Source organism: Molothrus ater, chromosome 2 (genome assembly GCF_012460135.2).
Source record: "Molothrus ater isolate BHLD 08-10-18 breed brown headed cowbird chromosome 2, BPBGC_Mater_1.1, whole genome shotgun sequence".
In the NCBI taxonomy this organism is placed as follows: Eukaryota; Metazoa; Chordata; class Aves; order Passeriformes; family Icteridae; genus Molothrus; species Molothrus ater.
In genome coordinates this window covers 78,915,819-78,930,034 of record NC_050479.2, presented here as the reverse complement: position 1 = coordinate 78,930,034, position 14,216 = coordinate 78,915,819, and the positions used below count along the sequence as shown (strand labels likewise).

The following is a 14,216-nucleotide window of genomic DNA, read 5'->3' as shown; positions in this document are numbered from 1 at the left end:
TTCCAGCAGGTCAGCCCCCATCCTGTACTGGAGTATGGGCTTATTTCTCCCCAGGTGCAGTAGAAGTAGACAATATCCACTGCTCTCCCTTTATCCATCCAGGGATGGATGAAGAAGGAATTGCTGAAGAGAGATTAAACATTTCTATTTAACATAAGAGGAAATAATGAGATGCAGTGTTTGGAGACTGAAGCCTAGCAAATCAGGCTGAATATAAAGAGTTAAGAGTAATTAACACTGAAACAATCTACTTAGAGTGGCAGTGGATTCTCCATCCCTTACAGTCTTTCATTCAAATCTCATATCTGTAGAATGCAATTGTTCAAACTGGAGTTACATTTCTAGCACAGATATTTTTCCAAGACCCACTCATCTTTACTCAGATTTATTTGCTTGGATGATCTCCTTTTAGCCTTAACTCTTCTTCATCTTTATTTTCCTAATCCCCGGGACAAGGGCAGTGTTCAGGCAAGTTTGCTGATCTGGTGAAGAAGTGAATTGTTTAATTAAATGCTTCTTGCTCTGGTAGATCACAGTTTGGAAACAGAACGAGAAGTAATTTGCTTAAATTGCATAAGAGAAAGCCAGATTAGGCATTAGGGTAAAAGTTTTCTGGCAGTAAAGGAAAATAAACTGTGAAGTAGTTTGCAGGGATGGGTCGTGTAATTCCTACCCCTGAGTGATTTTGTAAACAGCTTATAGAGATATGTGCCAGGTTTTATGTACAGTTGATCCTACCATGTAGCAGGAGGATGGATTGGTACCTCTCCAGTTGCCATCCAGTTTTGGGGGTTTTTTGAGTCTGTGTGTCTGTAAGGTGTTGGAACTTAGCATCCCATGTCTCTGATTTTAGCCATCCTTCCCTTATGGATCCATGCTTCACTGGCAACCCAAATTAATTTGGATTACAACATTTTATACTTTGTGTTTTAAATGCATTGGTGATTTTTTTTTTTTTTTGTTTATCAATCTACATACAGACTAGAAAAGTCAGAATTGGCTTGAGAACCTCCCTATAAACTTATGAATGTTTATGAGAACTGTCTTGTTGCATATCTCATGCAAAATTGTTTTTGAAGGCAGTGGTGGGCACGTGAGCATTGCCTCAGCCACGAGGGCAGAGGTGTGTGAGTGTGAACCCTGGGGTCTAGAGGGTGCTCCAAAGCCAAGTTGTGGCTGCTGTGATACAGATGGACCCTGCAGCATTTGGCAGGACATGGGAGAGCAAATGAGGTCTGCTGCCAAAGAGAGACCCTGGGGGAGCTCCCTATCCCTCTCTGGGATGCTGGTGTGGCTGGAGGTGACACAAACACCTTCCTACTGCCAAAATAGCACTTTCAGCAAGAAGCCTCTGCTGTGTGGGTCTTGCCAAGTCGTGAGCTCCTAAGGAATGCAGTCTTCATACTGCTGCCAGAGACTAGTGGGGTTTATAATCTCATTAATTTTCAGGGAAAGCCCAGGGAGCTGTAAGCATTACCCTAGATTGCAGCAGGGCTAAGGAGGTCACTCTGCCAGTTGTTGGTGCCAGGCATAAGGGAGGTTTGTTTAGACCAAACTATGCTTTTACTGTTAGCAAGCCTGTATTTCACTTCCCCTGTGACATGGATGGATTTAGGGTGACAGAAGAGGAATTTTTACCCCTTTTGGGGTATGCTGCTTGAGCAATCTCTGGCCGTAAAACTCTGCATTGCAAAACCCTTGTGTCATGTTTAGCCCTTCAGTAATTGCATTATAAATGTAAAGGGGGCCTGGCTTTAGCTGCCAGGACATCCCATCTACAGATCACCATGGACAAGCCTGTGAGCACAATAGAGTAGGTGGGAGTGCTTCTGGCTGCTGGCACGCTACTTGTTCCACCTGTGCTGAGCAAATATGCAGGAGTGAAGAAAGAACCTCTCTGTCTGGGTGCAGGCAGTGTGCTGAGTGTCAGCAGTCAATAAAACCCACGGGGACTCCTCTTAACTGGGTTTGTCCTGCGTATTTGCCCAAAGAGTGTCCACCAACATCAGAGCTCTTGCTTAGAAATGGCCTGGGGGGTTCATGGTTAGCAGATCCTCAGTGGGTGGAAGATCTGGGGCAGCATTCCTTCCAAAAAGGGTAGCTGTGTCCCAGCAATGCCTGCTGTGCATATTCCCTGCCCATCAAAGAGACCATCCTTTCCCTAGAGGAACTCTTGGAAGCAAATGACCAAAGCCATGCTCAAGCTCAGTGTGTGCCTGAAGAGGCCCGGGGTGGGGTACAGTGCCCTGCAGCCTGCTGACCCCTGTGCCCCACAGCTGCGCAGGAAGCAGGCCTACGTGGAGAAGGTGGAGAAGCTGCAGCAGGCGCTGACACAGCTGCAGGCAGCCTGTGAGAAGAGGGAGCAGATGGAGCGGCGGCTGCGCACACGCCTGGAGAGAGAGCTGGACTCGCTGAGGATGCAGCAGGTGAGCACAGGGTGATATGGGCAGGACCCCAGCACTTTGGTGTTGATTTGAACTGAGGTGGTCACTTGCAGCCCTGCCAGGTGATACCTTGTCTTTGGATTGGGTTGTTGGGCTTTCCTCCTAAACCATTCCTTTGGATCATTGATCACTGGAAGCGTTAAAGATAATGTTGGATGGGCCTTTGAACTCATGAAGTTTTCCCTGCCCATGACAGGAGGGATGGATTTAGATGATCTCTGAAGGTCCCTGGCAACCCAAATCATTCTATGATTCTTATTCCTGATCTTCAGCAGAGGGTGGGGCCATTCTGCTGTGGGGCTCTGGATACAGTTGAACCCTGCCTGCTGCTGAGCTGAGATGTCCTGGCTCCCTTGCCCAAGGGCAGGCAGGGGAAAATGTCCTTCCGTATTTCTCTCTCTAGCAATTGTGCACAAACCGGCTCCACACAGAAGGAGGAGAGGAAAGGTGCGGTACATGTGAGATTCACCCCAAAAATTTTAGCTGATGTTTCATTGAAAAGGCCAAGTGGGATGATGTGGGATCTGGTAGGAGCAAGATTTAGGCCCATATTTGTTCTGTGCAAAGCTTGATGTGTGTGGTTCACAGAAACTTCAACCTATGACAGATCTGGACCCAAGTGATATCATCTTCAGACAATAAATTATTTATATATCAGTCCAGTCCAGAATGGGCTAGGAGTATAGTTTTGAATTTCTGTATGTGTCCCCTTGTTTTTCGGCAGCCTTGTGTCCTTAGAGGGGTATTGCTATGCTTGTATTTTGTGCAGTTATAACACCTTTGTTATAACACCTTCATCCCTACGTCACAAAGGCCAGTCATCTTGGAAAGGAAAAAAAAAGAGGAGGTTGCAGGGAGAATTTCCAAGCTGCAGCCTGCACCAAATGCCAAATACATGGGCATTGGCCCTGGAGGAGAGTGAGCAGATATGCTAAATGTATCAAACTGCGGCCTGGAGAAAAAGCAGCAACATAAGCAAAGCATGATGCTCCTGGAACTCTTGAAACTCTTGAAGCGCTCACCCATATCTGTCATCGCACGCATCTGCTACTATAACCTTTCCTTGTTTATAAGCCATTAGTGGACACCAAAGCAGCTGTTACACAGAGCTTGTGCTGCCAGAAAGCAGAGGGGCTGATCCTGCTGGCAGGATGCCATTGGGAAATAGCTCTACGGTCAGGGTCAGTGTCAGGAGTTTGCAGAGTCATGAAGCAGCCAGACCTGAGAGCATCCCTTTCCTTCTGGCAGTCCCAGGGCAGGGCAGGTCCCCCAGCACCCTGCCCAAGGTATCACTCTGCTACTGCTCCCTGCAGACCCTTCTCATTCATCTCTACTATTTCTTGCTGCCATAGAAGTGTTTTAAGTCTTTCTTGCCCAGTCCACCACAGGCTTGGTGTTCAAATCTTCTTAGTTCCCCCTCAGCCAGCTCTCTTCCAGTTTAACAAAGGAATTACGTAGAACATAATATGCTAATGCCATTTGAGAAAAGAACATCTAAGAAAAATTAAAATTCAAGTGAATGTAAAACTAGAACCAAGGCTGAGACAGATTGATATATTAAGTAACAGGGATGGACTATTGCTGAAATCCTTGTCTTGCGAGTTCAGGCTATGTCTGTTCCTTTTGGCAGAAAATTCTTCTGTAATTTACAGATTGTTTATTTTTAAATTTTTTTTTAGTACTGTAATTAGCAATTGGTTGTTGGGTTGGCATAATTTTCAAATGCCTGCACCCATTCCATCTAGTCAGTTTAAGAGGAAAGATACTCTTAACTTCTTGTCTCACCTGTAAGCTTTGGGAGAAAGCTTTGGGGTATTTTTACTATTTTTATCTATACTATTTGTTTATGAGCCACAATGTTGCAGAGACTCACTTTACTTCAAAATACCCCAGCTTTTTGCTTCAGAGCTGTCTTCTCTGAGTAATCAAAGTTATAGCTACTGAAACATTTTCTCATTGCAGAGAAAAAAAGGTGATTTTCTTTTCTCATTTTTACCAGAGTGAGCAGAAGGGACCCAGCACACAAAGAGACAGTGAGCCAGAATCTCTTCTGTCCCTGGCTTGCTGGTAGCTGAGTCCAAATGGCAAATCTTCCTTATCACTGACACACTAATTGGGAACAATAAACAAGCCCTTCCAGTCAGCACTGCAGGCTCAGTGTGCAGGGCTGGCAGATGTTTTGACTCAGAAGATTACAAGCTCTTGTGATGTCCCAGGATACCATTTGTAAATCAGGACCACACTTCCAAAATACTACCTTCCTGACAGAGGTATGACAATATTTTTGCAGGAGCAGAGTCACAGCCATTGTTCCCAAGGGCTGCTCCATACTGCATTTCCAGAAAGCATCTTCCAAACATGTTGTTACTGCATCAGAGGCAAAGGCTGCAGCCCTTTCCTGGTATCTCTAGTTTCAGTGGTACAGCTGTGCCAGTGGAACCTCAAGGTGCAGCGTGAATGAGAAGCCAGTGCTCCTGAGACATAGTTTCCTCTTTAGCACAATACCATTCACCATGGAGTGTAACAAATCTCTTGCATTTTTTAAAAATTAATTTATTTCTACTGTGTTCTCCCAGAGCTTCATGCCTCTCCCCTCATTGTGCACTCATCCCTCTGCTGAGCCAAGGACTGGATCTCCCTCTGCCTCCCTATCAGCAGTGAGAGGAGCTCAGGGTAGCTACCCATGCTGCTTAGGTGACTTAAATTAAAGTGCTGTAACTGGGTGGAATAAATCCTGCCTGGACAAGCACTTTTCTTGCAGCATAGATGGAAAGAGTTGTGCACCCATTGCTGCTTGTCAGCATCCCATGGGAGCCACCCCACAGGTGCCTGGGAATCTTCTGCCCCTCTAGTTAGAGCGTTAGCTGTTACACCACGGAAAGCATCCCCTGAGGGCACAAGAGAACTAATGTGCCAGAAGGGACAAGCTTAAATGCATGGCTGGGATATTTTCCCAGCTGCTGTTTTAAACAGGGTACATGTAACTGGGTCACAAGGTGCTTTTTTTCAGCTTTAATATATAAACCCTCTGGTAATAACTGCCTGTTCATACTTAGCACTGCCCAGCCATGGGCATGAAGTCCCAGCAAGAAGAATGTATTTTAAAGCTTCATTGCTTCTTTTCCTATCAACTTTTTTTTCTACTTTTTCCCTTGGCTTGGGTTATCCCAGGAAATCTCTACACATCCAGGGTAGCTGCAATATCCCTGCTTCTGTCAGCATGGTCTGGGGAAGCCTGTGCTAGGGTTGCACATATGGTCAATGTGCCAGTTCTCCTGCAAGCTAAGGGATTTAGCCTGGGATTTCCACCTGCCCCTGTCAAAAGACATGGAGGTGTCTTTGAATGTGCCAGAAAACTGAGGAAAAAAGGGTCAGCATGCCATGCTTGGTGGGGCATGAATATCTGTCACTGTTTCCACTGGCAGAGGCAGGGCAGCTACCAGGCAAGCAGCCTTCCAGAGCATAATGCCCCGGCCCTCATGGAGCTGGTGCGGGAGAAGGAGGAGAGGATCCTGGCCTTGGAAGCTGACATGACCAAGTGGGAGCAGAAGTACCTGGAGGAGAGTACGATCCGGCACTTTGCCATGAACGCTGCAGCCACAGCTGCCACAGAGAGGTAAGATGGCCTTGCTGCAAGCAGGCAGCTCTGTTCACATGGACAGCATGGCAAAATAGTACAGAATGGGTGCTCTCTTAAGGCTGGATGTTGCTTGCCTTGCCCTGCTGAGTCACACTGCCTCGGTTAATGCTCTTCTCCTGGGTGTCATGCCAGTGAGATAGAATAGTTGCTTGAGACAGGATTTATCCTTCTGACTGGGTCCAAAGGCATATCAAATCTAGGCATCAGATTGAAGCAATGGCCTCTGGGAGTCTGAAGGTGCCAAATTACACAGCACAGGTAAGGCAGCTCCTCCCAGTACCCTGGCGGAGGGAGCAGGGACGTGGTATATAGCTGCACCCATCCCATGGCCTGCAACAAGATTGTTTAACCTCGTTTTAAAAACATGTAGTAAGGGAAATTTTATTGCCTAAATAACCCTTTTCACCACTTCACTAATCTTCCAACTAAAATGTTTTTCTTGATAGCTAAGCTAAACTTCTTCACTGCCAATTATCTGCATTGATTCTTGTCCTTCCCAGGCATACAGGATGAACAAATGACCACTGTTGATGTTTAAACAGCCTTGTAAATATAGGAAGACAGATATTCCCTGTTCTATTTTCCCTGGTCTGAACTAGCTTCCTCCCCTCAGCCATTCCTGACATGCCCTTGTGTAAACCCTTTCCCTTTCACATTGTGTATGTCTGGATATCTGTCTCCAGTTTGTCTGTGTCAAAGCGTGGTGGCCAAAAGTACAAAAGGCAGTGACACTTCCCAGTGATCAGGAGGATGGGATACTTAACTTCTCAACCCAGTTTCTTAGGAACCAAATCCCCAGGAAACATCCTAAAGTGAGTTTTCCCTTTGAAATGTGTTTAGATATGTGACTCAGGATGGACGTTCCTTTTGCACTCCAGTCTAGGCAGCAATTACTGCGCTGTTTTTCAACTTCCAAAGCGTAGAGCTTTGTTACTGGTTCATGATGTAGTCTTGTTGACTGGGAATCTTGGTGCGTGGGTCCCTCTGATGTCTGACCCTGTCCTTCTGGGTGGCTGTTATCCCTGTGTGGGTCACCCATGATTCCAGCATGCTCTCTGTTCCTTTAACCCAGTTAAATAAATTGCATTAATGACCCAGCCCAAGCTGAAAGTAGCCTGCTACAGGATGTCCCGATGCCAGGTAGCCATCTGCTTGATGGACAGCATTCCTGGCTTGCTCTTTGAACATGGGTTTGGGGTTTTCTTTGCAAGTTTCAATGTCACTTGCAAAAGGCAGCTTCACAGTGTCAGGAGCCTGACTGACTGTGGTGAACCCTTTGCCAGGGATGCCTCGGCCCCGAGCCACTCGCACAACGGCAGCTACGGCGAGACGGCGCTGGAGGTGCGGGGCTGGCAGGAGGAGGAGGAGATCGTGCAAGCCAACCGCCGCTGCCAGGACATGGAGTACACGTAAGGGATATGCCTTGCCATTCCTGCTTCTTGTGGGGTTGGGGCTGGGTGCAGATTAACCAGGATGCCCTTCTGTTCCTTCCGACGTGCCTGGAAAGGATGGGCTTGGCTTCACTTTGACTTAGTTTTGCTCTTCAGCATTCAAACAGGGATTAAAGAATTGTTGTCATAACTTCCTCCCTACCTTCCTGTTAAGCCTTCTGTGGCAAACCCAACATTTTTACAAAGCAGAGGCTGTTCCACTATTAAAAGTAGTCTGGCATGCAAGGACACAAATTTGCAGACACTTTTATAAAAAAGGTGTATTTGTTGCTGTGAAAATACCAGTGATTGTTTTTACTGGGTTTGGGTTTTGTTTTTCAGTCACAGATGCAAGGTAATCCTGCTTCCAAGGAAGTAGTGGAGTTTTGCCACTGCCTTCATTAATATAGATTAACATCTTGTGTTTAAATTGTTCATTAAATGTGTGATGATGAAAACTAATGCTTTCACTGCTTCACAAAATGCAAGTGCATTGTATTATATATTGTATGGCACAGTCAGGCTAGTAGTTTGACTGTCAAAGTGTACAGATTTTTGAAAAACATAGTTTTGTTTTTTGTAGTTGTTCAGTATGATTTGGTGCTAATCATTCCTGGAGAAGAGTTTGGATAATCTCATTTTTTTAGTGATTTGAGAGTCTTTAGGGTCTGTAGCAAGCTTTACCCACCTCTGAACACCATTGTGCTGATTGTTTTTGCAGCAGTGAGGGAGAAGGAAGAGCCCAGACCACCTCTTAGAGAAACCAAAAGGAGCTCACTTCAGCAGGTCTTTTTACCCCAGCTGACAACAGACCTGAATCCTGCGGTTAACTCAGTCTACCAAAGCACAGTTTCCAGATTTGGCCTCAGTGCATTACAGGGGTGAAAATTGCCTATGTGTTTGTATTGTTAATGTAGCAATGTGCAGCCTGGTCAGGATACTGCTCCTGCTGGGTTAGTAAAACCATAGCATAGATGGGTGCAGTTAACCTTGCAGAAAGGTTTTGGCTTAATAGCTAGAAATGCTGTCTGTTTTGAAGTGCATGGTTGTTCTTGGAGGAACTGCTGGGAGCTGTCTTGCCCAAGTATCCAAAAGCAGAGAGGACAGAGCAGCAGGGCATCTGCCTGGGGACCTTCCTGCTGCCTCTAGGTGTGGAGACCTGCCCATATGAATGTTTTTTCCATTCCTGTAAGCAGAGCATTCATATTTTGGCAGAATAAAGAATCTCCACGCCAAAATAATTGAGAAGGATGCCATGATCAAGGTCCTTCAGCAGCGGTCGCGGAAGGACCCTGGCAAAGCTGACAGCGCCAGCCTGCGGCCGGCTCGCTCCGTGCCCTCCATCGCTGCTGCTTCCGGCGCGCACTCGCGCCAGACCTCGCTCACCAGCAACCAGATAGCTGAGGAGAGGAAGGAGGAAAAGCTCTGGAAGGGAAGCATAGGTGAGTTCTGCTTTTGCTTTAGTTCATCCATCACTTCATGCTAATCCTTCTGCTTGAGCTTAGCCAAAGTGCCTTGGCACACATTGCCCTACAGCTCATTTCCAGAGCACTTTCTGTGGGCAGGATGTGTGTCCTTGTGCTTGAGTAAAAAAAAAACAGTAATTCTTTAACCTTGCACTGTATCTTAATTACATTTTAAATCATATTAAATCATTCTGCACTGATTATAGAAAGCCATAGTTGAGGGAAGGCCTCCTAGATACAAGCACAAATGTTTGTAACTTTATGGGAGTAAATAACAAATTTGGGCTAGAAATAAAGCCTGAAGAAAGTTAATCAAGAGGGTGAGAATCCCTTTGGATAGGACAGCATGATGTGATGTGGCAGATAAATGGGAAAATCAGTGCCAGACTGCCTGTTGTTTGGGATCACATAGGATGGGGGTGCGGAGGTGTGCAAGGCAGTGTTGGGAGTAAGTGCCACTGGGATGGGTGTGGACGAGGCAGGGAGGGGAAGCTGCTTTCAAAAAGCTGATTTAGGAAAGTACCATGTGGATGCCAGAAAAAGCAGCATCAAGGGGAAAAGCTAAGCCAAACGAAATGACTGGAGCCATACCCAGCATCTTGTAGCTCCGGGGTGGGATGGGGGACAGCACATGCATTTGAGCCAGGATGTGACTGACCTCTCTGTGTTTTCAGGGCTGCTCCTGGGAAAGGAGCACCATGACCACCCATCAGGCCCCTCTCTGCCTCCTCCTTTGCCCTCCTTGTCCTGCATGCCCGTCCCAGTGCCGGCAGCCTCCCACGCAAAGACAGGCAGCAAAGACAGCAGCACCCAGACGGACAAAACCGCGGAGCTCTTCTGGCCCGCCACTGCCTCCTTCCCCGGCCGGGGACGCCTGGGTGCCACCCCGTCACACAGCCCAGCCCCACGGCCCCTGGGGACACGAGTGGCCAGCGAGAAACTGGGTGAGCTCTGCCAGATCCCTGTCAGTGCAAAATGTCAGCATCCCTCCCCCCGGGAGTATCAGCAATCCCCAGAGACACATCAGTATTAATGGGGGCAAGGTGTGGGTATGTAATGCTGCCACAGTTTGTAAGGTATGGTGGAGGTTTCTTCAGGGAAACTAAAATTATAGAGAGAGAACTTTCTAGGGCTGCCCAGGGTGGCTTTGCAGAGCTTTGTGCTCAGCAGCTTCTGTAAAGCTCCGTTCGTCTGTGGCAGGCTAGATATTTATGCTGCTAGATATAAAATTTAGAATTTCACACCTTGAAAACTCTCCCCACCTGCTCAAAATCTCCTCTTTTTTTTCAACTGAAACCATGGTTGGTTAAACCACCATTTTCTCCCTAATTTTTAAAGAAAAGCTGGGGGCAATAGTAAGGAGAAAGTGGAGATCTTTTTTATTTAGGAGGGGTGAAGAAGTACAATTTTAGTTATTTTTGAAGGGTGGAAACTGCTGGTTTGCAGTCCTAGCAGAGGAGACATTTATTTTATGCATGTTATTTTGAAAGAGTCTGTTTCCTATACATTCATCTCCTCTCAAAAGCAAGTTTTCCCTGTAAAAACATGCTATGTATCATTAAAAGGGCTGACTATCACAGACCTATATGGTCTTTAGCATCCCTTCCAACCCAGACTATTCTATGGTTTTAGCTAAAGAGAGTCTTTGATGTGTATCGCTTAAATACCACCTCGGGGGTCTGTGCACACCGACACACCTGCTGTCGTTGTGTGGGGAATTCAGCATCACACGTTCTTAGTGTCCTAAACAAATATGGCTTTCAGTATGTAGGCTGTACAGGTAATACATGCCCCACCCTCAAGGAATGGGTTGGTATTTGCTTTGAAAAACTTGAATTTGGACTGAAGACCAACTTCCCCTTCTTTCCATTGCAGAGAACTCCAGCCACGGGAAGCTGCCTGACAGCAAAGGCAGAGTGAGCAGCCTGCTCCACAAGCCTGAGTTTCCAGACACAGACATGATGGAAGTCCTCATCTGAGCAGAGGACAGCATCTCTGGGGTTTTGTGTGTGTACAGCCAGGCCCAAGATGGTCCTCGGTGTGCCAACCTTGAAAACTAACCCTGAGAGTGTGAAAAAAGACAGTTTATTCCCAAATTGAAGCTAGAGTCTGACACGTTGAGACTTTTCACCAGGCGAGGAGTCAAGAGCACTGAAGAGGAGTGATGAAATGAACGTCTGACATTTTCTGAACAGAAGGGGTCATTGAAAATGGAAAGTGGTGTGAGAAGGGGAGTGTTGAGGAAAAAGTAAACTGTGTTTTCTGGCATAAAGAGAAAGTAGTGAAGTTGCAGACTGGTTGCACGCTGCTACTCTGTTTTCCTGCCTCAGCAACCAGGACAGGGAGTGAAAACCTGTCTCTTTGGAGGCCAGAGAAAGTTTCTGAATAATCCAGGAAAAACTTGCATCTTCCTCCATATCAATGCATTTCTCAAAGGTTTCAGTCTCAAAAATTTCACTTCTTAATTTTTGTGAATAATTGGTCTGTAGATGTACACGGCAGGTTCTTGTAAGTATTTGTTTGAAGTAGCATTGGTGTGGCTTTCCTGGGCAGGCAGGTCAGGTGCCTCTTTCCTGGCTGGACAAGTGTTTCTCTTGGAGCTGAATTTACAGTACAAATATTCATGTCTTGCAACCTCAGAGCTTGCTGAGACTTCTTTTTTTGATAGGAGCAGTTGTTGGCTGGAATTCTCCTGGTGGATGAATGCAGAAGGGGGAGGGGGGACCCTGCTGAAGCAAACCCTGTTGTAACCATAGGAAAGTTTCAGGAGGGAAAGTTAGGGGAGGATCCCAGCAGCTCCCTAAATGGCTGTGAGTTATAGAGTTCCCTCAGAGGAGAGCTGCATGGATTTGTTTTTAGAGGAGTTAAGCTGGGTTGCCTTGTGAGATCAGAAGATACCTCTTTCTGGGCACTGGTTCATCGTATTTGAAGAATCAGTGTATTTGTGGTAAGAACAAGATTTTTCCTTACTTTCAATTCTTATAGCCAAATCCTAGCTTCTTTGAGCATACCAACCTGCTGTTCAAGCTGTTGTGGGACTAGACATTAAGGAGTGCAGGAGCAGGCAGGGAAGGGTTTAACTGCAAAGCAGTATGTGAGCATCATGGGTTTTCTGTGCTGAGCTGCGGTTTCTTTTCACCTTATTTTACCCAGGGTGGAACATTTCTTATTTTCAGCCTTGAATTCAGTCCCTGAATTCAGTAGGAGGCAGCCAGCTCACCCACTGTGTTACTCGTGGCTTCGTGCACTGCACATGCCGATGGGGAAATTTTCCTCTGCGAGGCATTTCTGTATTGGCTTTGCAGTTCCTGCTTGTGGTGCACTCTAAGGAGAGCTTGACTTTGGGAAAAGGAGCAATGGGATTTAATGTGAAGCTACCCAGAGTGGAAAAGTGATGGGTGCTAGAAGTAATCGTGCACTCAGGGCTGGCTCGAGGTCACCTCTTCCCGTAGGTGACAAATCAGAGCCCTTGACTGTTGAGAACACCAGACATTTTAAACTCTGCTTTTGCCAAAAACTGAAGCCCTTGTGAACTCAAAGCCTTCACAGGCCAGAGCCTTGTGCTCAGTACTGCCTGGCTGATACCTTTTGTTTTTAAAAAGAACAAAATTGCTATGGTAAAGCTATGCACTTATTTTTGCGTGTACTTAGAATTAGATGTATGTTGTTGTCACCCTCTTTCTGAGTTTCACACTTGTTAAACAAAGTAGTGGTAGGTAGGTTGTGCAGGAAGCAAACTGTGTGTTTCAAGTATTAGCAGCTTTGCATTGTGAAACCAAAGGTGTAAAACCCTTGGAAGATGTTATGCAGCTTAATATATGCCTTGTAAGATATTTTTTTCCCCTCTAAAGTTAATTTAAAGGTTGTAATTGTTTGCATAAAAGCCGGGACCGTGTGTGACATCACCAATGACCCACTTTCGTGGCTCTTCCTCGAGCATCTGGAGTAGGAATGGGGCAAGAGAAATACAAATCAAGGGAATACAAGTAAAATGTTGGTGAATTTTTAATGGCATCACTTTTTATCCAAGAAATAAGGATTCCCAGGTGTTGGAAGTCCCTAAGCATTTTTTTACCAGCTGTAATATTTCTTTTGCTGAAACTCTTCGGTAAATTGTGTGCAGGCAGACAGTGAGGTGTCCAGGAGAAACAGTGCTGGATCAGCATGGATCAGCTCTCAGTTATGTTTGGTAGTGGTTCAGCTCGATTTCTCCAAGTCAGCTAGAGTACAGCACTCTTCCTTGGGGAGACCACAGTCTCTCCAGGTGCTGCTATCCAAAGCTGGCTTTACACTTGATGCTGCCCCAGATATAGGAAACTGTTAGAGACAGTGTCTATGCAACAGCTGAAATAAACCAAATTCTCACCAATTCTGTTGAGCTCAAGAGATGTTAGTTTTCCTGGAGGGAAGGTCTGGAGGAGTGGTGTGTCTCCCTCCAGCCCAAGCACTAGCAGGACTTGGATGGAGTACTACTGCCATATGTCAGCCCCGCTGAGCAGAGCGGCCCAGCTCCATTTGTGCTGGCTTTCCCAGCTCTTTGAACTGTTTTGTGTTTTTGGGAAACTGTGCTGTAGCCATTCCAGGTGATGTCAGTGGTAACTAGTTGTAAAATACCGTCATTTTTTATTGCTGTTGGTTGTATAGAGAAGTTTGTGTACAGTGTTTTACAGCTGGAGGGTTATTTGTACATAGGGGGGGAAATGAAGGATGTTATGTGTCACCCCCAGCAAATGTTGATATTGTTGGTCAGCCAAAGATTTCTTATTCTTTGCTGTTTAAATTTGTGCCTTACTATTGTAGATAATAAATGTATAAACATGTTTATTTTCTCACTTTTCCAGTGTGAATACATTCAGTGCTCCAGAAGAAAGAACTTAAAAAAAATTCTTGAGGCTTTGCAAACAATGTGTTAGGACTAAGAGGGGATTCCTCAGGGACTTTTAAGGTTGCATCTTCTCCATTTTTCATAGGTGTTAATGAAAGGCCCCACAGCAGCTGACACCAGTAGGTGTATGTGGGCATGAAATCTGTGGGTCTCCAAGGCAGAGGATCAAACTGGGAGCTTGCCCAAGCAAGAAGAGCATGATTTTAGAGATGATCAAGAAGAGATATGATTTTAGTGAGATTGTCTTCACTGGAAGGAAATGAGAGGGGAAACTTAATGAGATACTTTCATGAAGATATTAATATTTTTTAGGCCTATGTTCCCGCTAAGCATAGAACTCACACTGATTTT

The 14,216-nt window shown here is 45.8% G+C and overlaps 1 protein-coding gene across 1 annotated transcript in view; it reads left to right on the top strand.

Moving 5' to 3' along the window:
• The window catches only part of AMOTL1 (angiomotin like 1), a 54,134-nt gene extending 40,326 nt beyond the window's left edge, over positions 1-13,808 (top strand). The window contains 6 exon segments of the mRNA XM_036385790.2: positions 2,277-2,426; positions 5,870-6,060; positions 7,368-7,493; positions 8,730-8,956; positions 9,655-9,924; positions 10,856-13,808. Coding sequence (XP_036241683.1) covers positions 2,277-2,426; positions 5,870-6,060; positions 7,368-7,493; positions 8,730-8,956; positions 9,655-9,924; positions 10,856-10,959 — 1,068 coding nt within the window. The 3' untranslated portion in view covers positions 10,960-13,808.
• The last annotated feature ends 408 nt before the right edge of the window (positions 13,809-14,216 follow it).